General features: G+C 38.5%; 1 protein-coding gene across 8 annotated transcripts in view; it reads left to right on the forward strand.

Moving 5' to 3' along the window:
* The window catches only part of RTKN2 (rhotekin 2), a 186,058-nt gene that overhangs the window by 153,123 nt on the left and 17,056 nt on the right, over positions 1-15,879 (forward strand). For 7 of the 8 annotated variants that reach the window (XM_052676625.1, XM_052676627.1, XM_052676626.1 and 4 more), the window contains 5 exons: positions 1,769-1,968; positions 4,289-4,347; positions 9,421-9,474; positions 10,366-10,483; positions 12,136-12,336. In XM_052676625.1, coding sequence (XP_052532585.1) covers positions 1,790-1,968; positions 4,289-4,347; positions 9,421-9,474; positions 10,366-10,483; positions 12,136-12,336 — 611 coding nt within the window. In that variant the 5' untranslated portion in view covers positions 1,769-1,789. The remainder of the gene's footprint in view (positions 1-1,768; positions 1,969-4,288; positions 4,348-9,420; positions 9,475-10,365; positions 10,484-12,135; positions 12,337-15,879) is intronic. The other variant, XM_052676632.1, reaches the window with a different exon arrangement.

Consider the following 15,879-nt stretch of genomic DNA (forward strand, 5'->3'; position numbering starts at 1 on the left):
TGGGAGAAGGAGATTTTGTATGGCACTTGGTCCCATTTCAACAAAAATGAAGCTGCTGTCTCTAACAGAAGAGTTGGTAAATAGAACAAGAGGCCTAGACTGTAGAAGGGTTCTGAAGTGGCTAGAAATATAGAGTGTTACAGCTTGGGTTGTGCTGTGCTGAATGTGGCTTATGGACCAGAGCTGCTTTTCCTTTAGGGTTGGCAAATGGGGGTGGTTTGCAAAGAGAAATGTTCTGTGAGCAGATGGAAGAACAGCTGAAACATTAAGTCTCTTTAGACGATGGCATCAGGCCTTCAGAAGCAATAAAAGCCATTCCTGCAAAGACAGGAGGGAATGGCTGGTGGCTGCAGTGAGCTTCCACCTGCTGCTTGTGACTGCTATAAAGAGTTGCTTTCTCATGTCAAAGGCAGCTAATGACAGCAAGTCCCAATCAAGTAGAAAATCTGCCTCACCCCTTTCATGGGTTGTGGATTTCTCTGGTACTTGAGTTGTTGGGAAATTAATTCCCTTCTATTTCTGTTCTAGTTAGAGCCAGTTGCCAGTACTTTTCTACCAGCTGGAATACTGAACTTGCAAATTCAAATTATTGTACCAATTTCAGGCAATTGCTTATAGATCTGTCCCAGAGCACTTGTTTTGACATCAAATGTATAAGCGCTATATGGGTGAAAATAGATGATGTTTTCAATTCTGAAACAATTCCCCAGTGTCAGAAAAACCCCTCATCACTGATCTGCAATGTGTTTGCAAGCCAAGTAGTACTGGGTTATCACAGTACTACTGTGATAACGTATCTTTTTTTATGTGACAGAAATATTGTGCTTGGTCAGGGCACATCATGAGGAAAGTTATCGCATGGCATGTAGCACACCTTTGGAGGCAGCAAGCAATCAGTGGTCATTCACCTTCTGGGTCAGTATGGATAGAGCTGTTTGAAATGGCAAGTGAAGAATAATGCAAATTTATGAACGTTTCTTCAACCAGGAAGAAGATGATTTCCCAGATGTTGTTATAATACAATAAAATTACTCTTTCAGAAATAGTGATGCAGCGATTGATGGACAAATTGTACTTTGCAATGAATAATCATTGGGAGCATGACTGTGCCATCAGGGAAGACATAGTTGTAACTTCAGCATGACACAAGCACCATCTGATCTCCAGTTCACAACCTGAGGCAATCAAACATTGGGATATTCTCCTTTTCTTCACATCTGGTTGTTACCCAAATCGTATGTCAACCAGAAGTGAAAAATCATGTTTTTCAACCCTTTTCGAGGTAGCCAAAGAAGTAAAAAGACAAAATTTCAGATTTAGAATATTTCAGGTATTTTGAAATAAATTATTGATATGATATTCCTGAGTGTTAAGATTATTTTACTTGAAATCATTGAAAAAAAAAAAGTTATTCTGTAAGCTTTGTTGAGTTAGGCCTCACAGTGACCATATGGGAGGACCATATACTATCACCCTGTAAATGACTCATGGGACCACATAGTTTTTTAGTAAATTTCAGATGCTATGGTGAAGTGCTGTTAGCACGTGGTTTGAAATCTGCTTGCATAATGTATATATAGAATCAGTTTGATAATATTCTCTTTTGTGTGTGAAGAGAGCATTGTTTTGTGTTTAGTAGTAACTGTAATGACTGCATATAATTTAACTAGGACTCTGGATCCCAACTGGATCATAAATAGGACTCCTTAAAAAGTCAGGGTACTGTCAGTTGGATTTATGTGTTGTCTTTGTTGTTTTGCTTATCTAGCAACACAACATCCAAGAAAAGATGAACTTTGAAATCCGCATACGGGAAGGCATCCGTAAACTGCTTACAGTGAGCACACAGAAAGACCAGCTTTTGCAAGCAGTTAAAAACCTGATGGTCTGCAATGCACGGATACATGCATACAGGACAGAGCTGCAGAACCAAATGGAAGGGCCTGTCTCATGCAGAACTGGAAAGTGGTGAGTAAAAACTAATTCAAACTGACCATTACAAAATGGGTTTTTGTGTATGTGAATTGATTTCCACCATACACATGTATGTTGTTGCTGTAAGTCAGTGCTTTATAAGACCATTCCAATATCTTCCTTTTATTTTAGGAAATTAAATGCGAGTCATCTTTTTCTGGACAGATTTTATCATTGACATTAAGCAAATTCAGCTTATGAATATCAGCTAATGTCATAGACATATTTTCTTGATTACCTTTAGCATGTAAAAAGGTATCTAACCTGTTCTTAAGGAACAAGACAAAATTATCCCAATCAAAATACATGCATCTGTTTTTTGTTCTTTCTATTCATAAAGTCTCTTTAATGACAGAATTATCATGGCTAATTGGTACCCTCTGCTGGCCACTTTGTTAACTACATCAAAAGAGTAAAAGTACAACTTAATGAATAGTAAGAAAAGTCGGTTTAATTACCAATATTCTCATATTTCTTGAATGAACTAACGTATACACTGTTTATTTGGATAAGTGTTTTATTTTTTTCCCCAATGGAATAGATTTTGGAGGCCATGTTATGAATCGTGGAGCAGAGACACTACTGCATTCGGGTTATTGCTTTAATGAAATAACTGTACTGCAGTTCAGTGTAGAAACTCCTCAAGTACATGCTTAGCTCCAGTGAATTGTATCTGTAGGAATAACCTGCTAGTTTCTTGCTTTCAGAAATGTTTTATTACAGAAGAAATTTATTAAAGGAGAGAATTGCATTTTCTGACTGTCAACTATGGTCATGAAAGCTGATTTTGAAAGCTAGCATTGTGATTTGTATAAATATTACAGTTGTGTTGCTTCTTCTTATGAAGTGATGATCTTTATAGTGATTTGTCTTATATTTTTAATGATGGATTGACATGGAATATATATGTGTGCTGATTTACACCACTCTTGGTCTTTAATGTCTGTGACCACAGGATGGCACATGTCTGTAACACGGCACGGAAACTTAGAATCATTTAGTTTGGAAAAGACTTCTAAGATCATCCATCCTGTCCAACCATCCACCTACCACCAATATTGCCCACTAAACCATGTCCCTTAGTAGCAAGTCTACACGGTTCTCGAACTCCTCTGGGGGCAGTGACTCTACCACTCCTAAGGCAGCCTCTACCACTCCTAAGGCAGCCTGTTCCTGAGCCTGACCACTCTTTCAGAGAAGTTTTTCCTATTTTCTATCCTGAACCTCCCCTGGCACAGAGTGAGGCCATTCCCTCTTGTTCTGTCACTACCTGGGAGAAGAGGCTGACCTCCACTTTGCAGCAACCTCCTTTCAGGTAGTCGTGGAGGGCAATAAGATCTCCCCTGAGCCTCCTCCAGTCTAAACAAGCCTGGTGGAGTTTTCTTAAAGTTGGCTGTGTTGTTTAATTTGCTCAGCTTGGAGCTGTGTCTTTACGGGGTCCTTTCAGTAGTCAGCAAAGATCATTAGGACAGATACATGTCGTAGGGTTGTTTGTCTATCATTTAGATCTTATCTTTGATTGTGCACTTGATAGTACACTCACAATTCTTTCTTTTGGTACTTATAGAGTACTGGAATTTTATTAAAACTTAATCCAGAGAAGATGATGATGTCTGAGAGAGAAAATTCTGGAAGTGTTTTGGGCTTTCAAATAAACATTGTCCTTCTTTCTTACGTCTGCGGTCTGTTATTTCTGACGAAGTCATGATACAGGTAGTGATTAGAACCTGATTCGGTTAGGCACTTTGAGCAGTGGCAGACAGAAGGATTTCAGTTAGTCATTATCAATAGATTATTTTGATTCAATTTAAGGTTCAGGCTGAGATTTGCACTCTAGCCATTCTAGCCTGCATGTAAAACCACAGTTCTAACAACATGTTTTGTAATTGGTCTCTGTTAATAGAGGAGGACGCATTTCTCTGCAACCAACAGTAGGATCAATAAATGAAGCTGCTTGTTCTTTCGTGTGTACAGAAGGAGAATAGTTAATAATGTATTTGATTCTGTTGGAGCTGGAAAAGACATCAAAGATGAATCGACTTCTAATGTGCGGGTTAAATAAGCTTTGGAATAAAATCTTGTAGGGCATTAAGAAAATTGATGGTGTACCTTCCTTCCGTATTATCTTCGAGAATCTAATAACTCGTATCCTAAAGCAGAGAGACCGAATTTAACTTTAAAGAAAATTCTTTGAAATGAGCTATTATATGGTACCCCTGATGTTTTTTAATGTTTAAAAGACTGAGTTACAGTGACCTAAATGCACAGATCTCTGACTTTTAAAAATCTTTTTTCTTTTTTCCTGTTTTGGCAGGTTGTCAGGTGCTGGGACAAAGGACCGGATGGCATGTAGAGGAAAAGTTGCTCTCTCAGGTAAGTGGCTGGGTTGTCGCTTCACTGTAGCAGCCAACTGGCAGGGTAGTATCTTGTAGTAAAAAATTACACAAACATGATGATATTTTTTTAAAGTTATATTGTGATTCTGAGGGCATAAATCCTCTTGAGCTTGAAGGTGTCTTATGCTTTGAAGTCACAGACTTGCTTATGAAGATCCTACCTCACATTCCTAGTTTTCTGTCAGGGACTTTCACAGTGGGAAGTGCTTTTTATTTTCAGTCATTAAACACTGGATGCACTTCAAAGCTAAGCGTAAATGAACTGAATGTGCTGAACTGCCCTCCCCAGCCCCAAATTTGTAACGACCTAATGAACTGAGGACAAAATTGTAGCAACTATGCAAATCTTCTTTAGTTAGTGTGGGTAACTTCTACAGTAAATGTGCAGCAGTATGGCTTCAATGCAAATAAAGAACATTTATTAGTGATTTCTGGCAGGATGGTACACGGTTTCCTAGCCTGTTAACAGACTTCTGAGCTATGAGTTTATCACTTTGACTATCTGTGCTGTGTTACTCATTACGTTTGCTCTGGTAGCTTGGCTAACAGATCTGTGCTCCATGACCTGCTGCACTGAAGATAAAACAGTGTAGAAGGGCTCCCTACTTCGAAGTGTTTAAGTTAATTCTGCATGTTTTGACATATTTTTAAGAAAGGTAACCTCTAGTGGAAGAAGAGTGATGATCACATGGTACAGTAATGTTTTCTGCCAGCACAGCTGTTGCAGAGTGTAGATCTATCTGTCTTCCTTATGGTAGTAGGGTGAAAGCATCTGTCTGCCTTTCTGTGCTGTGGTTGTACCTGTCACTGGATTTATAGTTATCTGCTGTGAAGGCTTCTAAGATAATACACTTCTGTTATCTTCAGAACATCAGAATTACAAAATTGTTTGGAAGTGAAATATTTAGCTAGTTTTGATGGTACAAAGGATACTTGCTGTTATGTGTGATCTTTTAATTATTTTGTTGTGTTACTAATATGGTGGTCCTCAAATTGAAGATTGTGATCCTGAGGAACACAGCATGGATCATGGTGAAGAGTATCAGCTACCTCTTTCTAAGCTTGAGTCTGTGAGCGCTGGGATGCTGCCAGGCCTCATCCCTCTTTTTGTGTCAGGGACCCTGGTCAGGTACAGCTTACATCAGAGAAGACTGTGTGATCCTGCTTAGAGATTCATGTCTTTTAAAGATCATCTGTGAACTTCTTGTTTTCCACTCCGTGTCTGGAAAGCAGAGAACTAGGGTACGTGAGAAGGGACTGTGCGTTTGGCAAGGGCCTCTGGGCACGATTTCCAGTTGGGAGATCCTGGCACGGCACACACACCTCCCTGCTTCCTCCTTGCGTTGTCTTATGACTCTTCATCTTGTGCCTGGTGAGCACGCCGGAGCGGGTCCTGTCTGCTTCAACAGCTGTAATGTTCCATCATTCATCATTCCCTGTCTTTCCCATTATTTGTGTAGGGAATTGAACGTACCGCACTTCTCTTTTGTGTAGTGATCCGCCATGGATTTGCAATTGGAGCTGCCCAGCACATTCAGAAAGCACTCATGCATGTTTGTGTGCCTGCCCTGCCGAGAGAGCAGTTGTGAGCACAAACAGCTTGACTTGCAAGGTGTAAAGACTGAATTGGCTGGGAGAAGTTGGAGATGAGGCGTTGGTGGTAACTGTGTGTCTAGGCACGAAATTTGAGAATTGATGATAGGAAATAGATTTTTTTAATTATTTATTTATTTTTTTTTTAGAGGAAAGTAATCCATCCATGTACATCATCGTCACATGGTTAGTGTAGGTTAGAAGCTTAGGCTGTTACCAAAACAAAGAGTGGCCAACACCAAAAGGTCAGGAGCAGCTTTGCAAGAGTACTGAAGAGTGTACTCTACAGGAAGCAACTACCAGTACATCAGATACTAAGTGGAATACATTTCCTAAGACTAACATTTTCATACTTACCCCCATGTCTGTGAACAAATTATGACGTTTGTGTCTTACCAATCATTTGGGGGTATTGATTGATGCTTGGCTGAACATGAGCCAACAGTGTGCCCAGGTGGCTAAGAAGGCCAATGGCATCCTGGCTTGCATCAGAAACAGCATTGCAAGCAGGAGCAGAGAGGTGATTGTTCCCCTGTATTCAGCACTGGTGAGGCCGCACCTCGAGTACTGTGTCCAGTTTTGGGCCCCTCACTGCAAGAAAGATATTGAGGCCCTGGAACGTGTTCAAAGGAGGGCAACAAAGCTGGTGAGGGGTCTGGAACACAGGCCGTATGAGGAGAGGCTGAAGGAGCTGGGAATGTTCAGTCTGGAGAAGAGGAGGCTCAGGGGAGACCTCATTGCTCTCTATAACTTCCTGAAGGGAGCTTGTAGTGAGCTGGGGGTCGGCCTCTTCTCTCGTGTCATTAGTGATAGTGATAGTCATTAGGACCAGAGGGAATGGTTTCAAGCTACGGCAGGGGAGATTCAGGCTGGGCATTAGGAAGTATTACTTTTCAGAAAGGGTGGTCAGGCACTGGAATGGACTGCCCAGGGAGGTGGTGGAGTCACCGAGCCTGGGGGTGTTCAAGGAAAGGCTGGATGTTGTGTTGAGGGACATGGTTTAGTGGGAGCTATTGGTGATAGGTGAATGGTTGGACTGGGTGATCTTTTAGGTCTTTTCCAACCTTGGTGATTCTATGATTCTATGATTTACTTTGTCAAAAGACAACCCGTTCAATGTTGATCAAAAAGCACAATCATAATTTAAAGTTATTCCATGGAGTTCTAATGAATGTCAAAAGGAATCATTCTCTTTAAGAGTAATTAACTGTAGTGCTTGAATGTATCCAATTTTAATCCATGGGGCTTTACAGCTAATTGTAACTGAAGTTAAGAAGTGTGAAAATCGATCACTGTTTTTGATAAATTGCAGCTTTTTCAATTCAAGAATGAATTAAAAACTGATTTACAAGTATCATCTGAAACTTGTAGATGCCATTGTCTACCTAGGTGCTGGTGGTTCTTTCACTGAGGTGTAGATTTTTCAGTTAGTATGACATTGAGTGCAGCATGAAAAAGCAATGTTTACTCTATTGCTCTGTTAACAAGAACTATCAAGTGCCTTAAAATTGTCGTTTGAGGTTTGCTATAAACAAGGATGCGAAATGGTTTTTCTTGCAGTTCTTTACTGCTACATTTATGCAAATTTAAGACCTTTTATGTTTTAGGAAAGAAAAGTTCAGTACTTTTTCTATGATGTATATCTATATTTATTACATCTACATATATGTATGTGGAGTTCGAGAGACTTCTGCATCAGCTGTTTTAAGGAAAGCATTTTTTGTCTATTTCCTTATTCTAAAAATATTTAAAGGCTTTAAAAAATGCTTGCTATGCAAATGCATCTTTAGAAAGGTAGTTTCAGAACAGGGTGATGCATTTTTCGGGGTTTGGTTTTGTTTTTAGGAAGCTGTGGCAGTCTAATGCTACATACTAACAGCTCATTGTTGAGAAGTCATTAGATACTGTGAACATTTTCAAAACTAGATGTATTTGTAAGTTTCACAATTGAAATTTAATCTATAATGAGATGTTCATAATATAATCAAAATTAGCTTAAATTAAAACATTTTATTTAATATTACTTATGAAATAGGACTATATGTAGCTTTACTTAAGTCAACTAGTTGTGTGCATAAAACCCAGCAGGAATACCTGGCAAATAATCCGTTGCCAAAATAGCTCTGTTGTTTTGCATACTGTATGTGGATTTTTCCATTCGCCTTCTGTGAAGATAAACACAGGAGTCAGCAAAGCTCCCGCATAACAATATTAAAGATTTTTATCAGCGGACAACTGAGGTATTGCTGTTCACTGCTGCCATCCTGTGTCACTTAATATATTGCATGTGCTTTTATACAGCATTGTGCATTTGAAACCAGCTTTGGATTTAATGAGGCCTCACTGCATTTATCTTTCAAGAAGGAACCAGTAAGGAACGTTGTCTAAACTTGTGCCCTCAAAGCTGGGGAAAAATATCATAGAATCATAGAATGGCCTGGGTTGAAAAGGACCACTGTGATCATCTGGTTTGAACCTCCCTGCTACGTGCAGGGCCACCAACCAGCAGACCAGGCTGCCCAGAGCCACACCCAGCCTGGCCTTGAATGCCTGCAGGGATGGGGCATCCACAGCCTCCTTGGGCAACCTGTTCCAGTGTGTCACCACCCTCTGGGTGAAAAACTTCCTCCTGATATCTAACCTAAACCTCCCCTCAGTTTCAGTTTAAAACCATTCTGTACAGGAGTGGGTAGGTAAAGTGGAAAGCTTGTTGAAGAAGATACTTTCCTAATGTTAAAATGGCAGGTGACTTAAATTAATGTTTCTGTAATTGCCTCTCTACTACGATCCTGATGCAGACAGATATTTTTTATGTAAGCAAACAAACTGCAGTCTTCTAATGTCAACTGAGACAATTCTAACTAGGAACATGATTACAAATAATATTTTCTCTGTGGTTAGTAAAACAAGACTTCAGTGTTTGCAATACAAGTATCTCAATCTTTCCATTAAAACAGGAAGTTTTTCTTCTGGCAGTTGGATGAGTGGTTTCCAGCACCAGATGAGCAGAGTTTCAGCTTATCTTTGCGTGATCGTGGACTAAAATACCTCTCATAACTATGCTAAACAGCCACTCTGAAATGTTACTTTTAGGTCCTTTCAAATGAGATTTAAAGAAGTCTTTAAATAGTTTATTTATTTAATTTTTTTATTTAATAATATTAATTTTTTAATTTTTATTTAAATTTAAATAATATTAATTATTAAATAATTTATTTATTTGTTTAATAATAAATCTTTGTTCTAGCACAATTTATAAAAGAAAATGACATTTCAAATAGAAATTATTGATGTATATGACATTGGTAATAAAACTGAAATAGTTCTACTGTTCATTGTGTAGACAGCCCTATGGCCACCAGATCAACATGAAAAGAAAAAAAAATTTGTATTTAATTTTACACTCTGTTGTACGATATTACCTGTATCTTAATTTCCCTGTTTTTTCCCCCTTTAGATATTCGAATACCATTAATGTGGAAAGGCTCTGATCACTTCAGCAATAAAGAAAGTACGTAAGATCTAATGAACTGCTATGATAATCAATTAGTTAAGCCTGTAAATTGAAAACTGGATGGAGAAGTCCATTCTGATCTAAATCTGATTTTTTTGATCTTTCAGTAGATCTGTGTCTTACTGTAGCTTGGTAGCTCTTAACTTGAAGCTGTCAACTGTAGCAAGTTGGGAAAGTTCAAAGTCATATGGCAGTATGTTTAAAATCTTGTCTTTCCAGAGGTGAGCCTCCAGAGGAAGAGTAAGGATAACATTATTAACTAAATAGCTGAGAAACTTCCAATTAAACATGATATTCTCTCTCTCGTCTACACTCAAGAGAGTAATATTGAAGGCTGTTTCTAGTGGGAAATTTAAATGAAAGTTCTCTATTGCTTTTGAGTGGATTATTGGATAGTCTTCAAGTACATGCATTTTGCTGTGTCATGGAGATTAACCCTAAATCTGTTCCAGCTGTCACCTGGCATTGATTTCAGTTTGATTTTCAATAGGGTCAGAGGGGGTAAGGCTGGCAAAATGGTCTAATCCTATGTAGTTCATTCAAAAAGTGATACAGATGTTGGATCAATTCTCTTTTTGCCTTAAATCAATTTTATTAAACAAAATTACATTTCTGCTAACATTTCTGATGCTGTTAGCACAAACTGCCACAGGTTATCTTGCAAAAAAAAAAAAAATTGAGCGGAGGTAGGTGTGTGAATGTGGAACCATGCACTAGCTTTGGAAGTTCAATTGCTGTGAAATCCCATAATGTGAAATTTAGGGTGGGAATAATTTGAGGGCAGTTCCTTAGAGGCTCAAATTTCCATTCCTTCTCTGTTGTTTACTGGGGACATTAAATATTGTGATGTGTAATATGCTAATAAAGCATTTCTTTGGCTCTCCCCAGAATCACAGCGCTATGCAGTGTTTTGTTTGTTCAGAATGGGAGCTGAGGTTTTTGATACAGAGGTGGCAATTGTGGATAAAGCAATAACAGATATCTGTTTTGAAAACGTAACCATATTGTGAGTATAACTTATCTGTTGCACGGAGTACAAGTATCCCTGTTTTCTTTTGAAAGTGGGTATGATTATGAATATGATTGGCTGAGGTCCTCTAAATTTTTCTGTGGGCAAGAGGAATCTGTAACATTTCTGTTGAAATGAATTTCAGTGGTTGGTGGATCCCTCTCTCTGGAAGGTTGTGGGTTTTTTTCATGTGCACGATGATCACAGCAGTAGATGCATCATTTAACTGTTGCTTTCAGGTTTTTTTTGCCATGCTGAAACATTTTTCTTTAAATAAAGAGATTAGCTTGTAACTCAAGGACAAAAATACACCAATGCTAAAAACTGGAAGCACTATAAAAATGCACTTCTGTAGGCATGGGTGTTACACTCAGTGTTTTAACCATTGCTCTGTAGAGCAGGCTATGGTCTCTTCTGATGTTCCCCAAAGTCACTGTTCTCTTGAAATCAGACATTTGTCTTCCACACCTCATGTTCTGTTATGCTCTTATGAGCATATGCTACAGCTACAACCCTCATAGTTGAAGAATACTAGACAGGAAATTATTCGCTTATCTTTAAATATAACCTAGAAAAGAATAGAAAGGTGTTCACATATACTTTTCTGTTGCTCTGTAAATTTTTAAGAGTCTTGAGAGACACTTTATTATTTCTGTGAGGGTTGTGTTGGTTGTTTTTTTTATGTGTGTGTGTGTGCTGCTTTGTTTTTTATATTAGCAATTTAGATTCAGTCTCCTGAGGAAGACTGACTGGAAATCTAGAACTACTGAAAACTTTAAATCAAGATCTTAAAAAGTGAGTAGTTGAGAGAGCATGGATCTGTAAATCAAACTTTTTTAACACTTGCTCAAGTTTAGAGTAAGGGCAAGAATTTAAATCTGCTTCTTGAAAGATACATCTGTTCTTGGAGAATTTACCATTACCATTTTCTGTAAAATAATGCAGCAGAAGCACTCAAAATTCCCTCGTGTGCCCACAGATAAAGAATAAATTCTTTAAAAGCCTTTGGGATAATTTCCTTATGAATATGTAGTGAAGGATTTGTACCAGGAAGATGAGGTTAGGCTTCCAGTTTGATGGCTCAGCTCGAGAACGTTGAGAGCTGGTAGAACTGAAAAGAGACAACAGGGAGTGGGCAGAAGAACGCAGCAGCAGATAGATAGATACTGTGAATATCAAATTTGTTGCTTGTGATGAGGTAGGATTTAGTTTTCTCCTAATACAAAGTGGGCGGGTGCGACAGTTCGATCTGATTTGGGATCACAGGCATGATAGGTTTTCAGTCGTGTTATTTCTGCATAACAGTAGAGGGCAGATTGAGGTGTGCTTATATGCCTTGCCTGTGTATTTCCATCACATGAGCGGTGTGGGTTTTTTCTCCAGTTTTTAACCTAAACGTTGAATTTCCTGTTTGCAATTGTTTATGGTTTAATTATAACATCCATCTTGTGACTTCAACGCTAAATTACCACTGTGTACTCTAGCCTTTAACTCCATTTTAATGTATGTCTTTCCCTGAATCTGATGTAATTCCTTCCCTTGATTAGCAATACATGTTATTTAATAAATATATTGTAGCAACAGCATTCCTTGGCTAGGTGCTCAATTCACTAACAACTGCTGTGAAACTTTCTCCCCACTCCCTTCAGTGATGAAGCAGGACCAGATTTCCAGGTGAAGGTTGAAGTGTATAGTTGCTGTACAGAGGAGACTTTATATGTAGCAAACACCCCTAAGAAACTAGTAAAGAAGCTTAAAACATCCCTCAGCAAAGCTACAGGGAAGAAACTCAAAGCTACGCTGGAAGAAGACGGCACTGACTCCATTTTGCTCTCTGACCCAGTCATCCAGTAAGATACTCAGATGGGTATTCTGGTTTTACTGTACTTTTTCATAGAAATAGCCCAAAGACATTGTCAATATTTGGAAAGGTACCAAGAACGCGATTATTTATGTATTAACCAGGTGGAAAAGAATTTACATTTTAAATAGGAAATGAGAAAGTAGGTGTGAATTCCAGCTATGTAGCTCAGCCTGGGGCCCAGTTCTGATCTTTAAACACATGAGTAGACTATCTTTCTTCTACACAGCTGGTAAATCCACTGTTATTTGCAACTCAGGAGTACTTCAGTTTGATCTCTGGAGAAAATCAAGCTTGTGTGATGTCTGTGGCCCTCCATGTCGCCCTTCTCTTCCCCTGTCCCGTTCACTCCATGTATCAATTTTGCACCCAGGCAGTTTTGCTTGTCAGAATGGTAGACATTTCTAAAAGGTGCAGGTTCTGTGCAGTAACAAACGTGTGTGGGCAGGGGAAGCCCCTCGTACAGCACTTCCCCTAGTGAAGCTGACAGGGCTGTTGCGCTGTGTTGTGTACACGGGGGCTGTTCTGTTTTCTGGCTTTTCAGCAAGTCTCTGGGCTGGCTGGGGCATTTTACAATTACTTGCTGCTTAACAGGAGTTTCCTTAATTGACTTCAGCACAGAACATTTTGAAATGACGTACGATTTTCCATTTTCATAGAAATAAATGCTTTTCTCAGTAATTCACCTGTGTTTCCTTTTAAAAATGATCTTAAGTCTTTCATGTATTTTTAATGAAGTGAACTGCCTACTAATATTTCCCAACTACTTTAATTTCATTGTGACTTAAGCAGCCCAAGTACCTAAATTGTAACTACTGCAAAATTGACTTTTTTAATGTTTATTTTTTTTAAGAAAGTAAATATTACTTAAATTACTTCAAATATTGCTTTTTTCTTTCTTTTTTTTTTTTTTCCTGATGGCTCAGTAGCAGAGAATCCACGTATAATTTTTGCCACATTTTGAGGAAAAGTCTTAGTCTTGTTTTGTACATCTGTTTGCCCAGATTATAAAAGGAAAGGTTAATTCATAGTTTATCTATGTTGAGCTAATATTGCTATACGCTAATATTAGTGTTCTGATGAAAAACAGACATCCAAGATGTCTTAGCCACAGAGCAAGGCAGTTTTACTGCTAACATTAGAGTACCTTCCACCTCATGACAGTGTTTCTCAATATGCATCATGTCAGGTAGATATGCTTCCCTCAAGCTCTGGCTGGCTGATGACATGCTGCCATAAGGTGCAGTTGGCTTCACGTATAACCACAGGCTTATTTGTTGGCCGTGCTCACTTGAATACAGATCGTCTGTCTTTTAAGGAAAAAGAATTAGTAGGCAGTCCTCACTACTGCCCCCTCCCTCATTTGGGTTTTGCTTTAGGTTTCTCAACTGTAATTTTTTGTATTTTACTTTCTCCCATCTTGAAAGTAATTTTTTTTTTTCCCTGCCATAAGTCATCATCTCACCGTGGCTGTTAATTTCTTACCAAAATTGAATTACTAGTGATGTGTTTACTAATGGCTTTGCTAGGTGATTAAAAAAGATTATTGGGAGCAAATGTCTTACTACAGGCTGAAAATAAGTTGTCTTTTTTTTTTTTTTTTTAATATAGCCTCCCCTTGAGATTTATACTATTAAGACCATGGTAATGTAGCCCTTAGAGGTGAGCAGATTGCATCTTTCAAGTTCTCAAAGAATTATACGGGTCCAGTCTGTGAAATTAAACCACAGCAATAAAAAGGGAACTTGCTGTATTTTATGAACACTTTTGCTCTGTAGATTTCATCTGTATCAGCTGTTTCCTCTCAGAGCACACGTGGGATGAAGTTGTCCCTTTTCCAGAAATTCTGTGATCCTCCCGTGCCAAATTTCTTAGCTTAGAAGTTAGAAGCCTCCCTGTCAGCCTCGTAACTTCTCATAAAAGCTTGATGACAAACTGTTTTAGATGGTTGCTTTATTTGTTCATATCAGCTATACTGATACTCTGTCTGCTCTTAATTATCTTTTTTCATTTTTTATGCAGTCTTTTGCCTACTTCATTTTTTTTCTGTTATTATTATTATTGCATTTGTCATAGGAGAAGGACATTCAGTGCAGGTATGGTACTGATTTCCAGAAGTTGCACTTTGGAGACGTGCATGTTCTGTGAGCTGGCAGTACTGGCCTATGTGGGGACTTGCTGCTGGGGCCTCTGCTGAGCTGGAGATCTGGCTTCTGTATGCTATGTTTGGAAATTCACATTGATATTTTGCTAGAAGTACGTATTCTAACCTAATGGCCTCGTTTTTATTGCTGGGTTCTTTTTAGGACCTGATGATTATTTTTGTTTTTACCTTTTGTTATATAAGATGCAACTGGAAGCTACGCATATTGGCTGTTTTGACTTGCACAACCTCCACTCTGTGTCTGGATGAGTGGAATGAGATAGGATTTCTAACATTAATATTCAGGAACAGCTTCTGGAATCTGAGCTGTATGAATCCAATATGCATTGATAGGAGGGGTGAGATAGTTACATTCCCCCCAGTGTCTGCACTCCAACGTCAGTGCTCCTGCCACTCGATGGGCGACAGGTCGAACTGTGGGCCTTCCCCACGCTGTATGAGATGCAGTGGGCAGATTGTTCTTTGTTATTCAGACAAGCTGCCATGTAAGGCAGCCAGCTAATTCTGTCACATGAACAGGCAAAACATACTCAGTAATCCTGATCAGCTTGTTAAATATAAAATATAGATGCAGATAACTTTTCTAAATTATATTGAAGTTGGCTAAAAGGGATGACTGTTCTGTTTTAGAAAGAAAGTATTACTGGGAAGCATATTTTAAAAGTGAAGTAGCTGTTTTCTTGGCAAGGTTGTTGTGGTAATTAGTCATGCTTTAGAAAAATAACTAAATCAGCACAGAAGTTTTATCCGTGAGAAGAAACTGAACTACTTTGTACCATTTAAATAGAGTGGTAATGCTTAACTGAATAGCAAAACATAATCAGCAGGGAATCTTTTGTTAGGGAATGGTCTACAGGGAATATATACAAATGTTGATGAGTTTTTGTTCACATTCCCCTCTGAATGTTTTATAGAAGTGGTTCTTTGCCCAAAGTGCTATATCATATTTGCTTTTCTATTTATTGCTTTGAATTAGATGTGTAACAGACCTCCCTGCTAATCTTCTGTCTCCTCTCTTTCATTAGGGTCAGAGCTGGATAGCATCTGATTTTAAAACTGTGTGCCCTCTGCTGTTAGAAAAATTAACACTGGAAAGTATTAGTATTTATTTTCTAGTGATGTCAGTTGAGTAGTGTCTTAACATCTTCTATACCACTAAGATATCTTATGCTATACAGAAGGTTTTTAAAGGATTTTATGCTCAATTCTGTTAGAGAAAGCAATTAGTGATTCTAAGTGTTTGTTTTCGTGTGAACTTTTTTTACACTGCCATTAGCCAGGTGGAATTCTTACTGCATTGCTAGACTGTAAATCTGTTACTTTGTATTAAGAGTATTTGGGGAAAAAGGTTAAACATGTACCACGTTT

Source organism: Tympanuchus pallidicinctus, unplaced genomic scaffold, assembly GCF_026119805.1.
Source record: "Tympanuchus pallidicinctus isolate F22 unplaced genomic scaffold, pur_lepc_1.0 scaffold16, whole genome shotgun sequence".
NCBI lineage: Eukaryota > Metazoa > Chordata > Aves > Galliformes > Phasianidae > Tympanuchus > Tympanuchus pallidicinctus.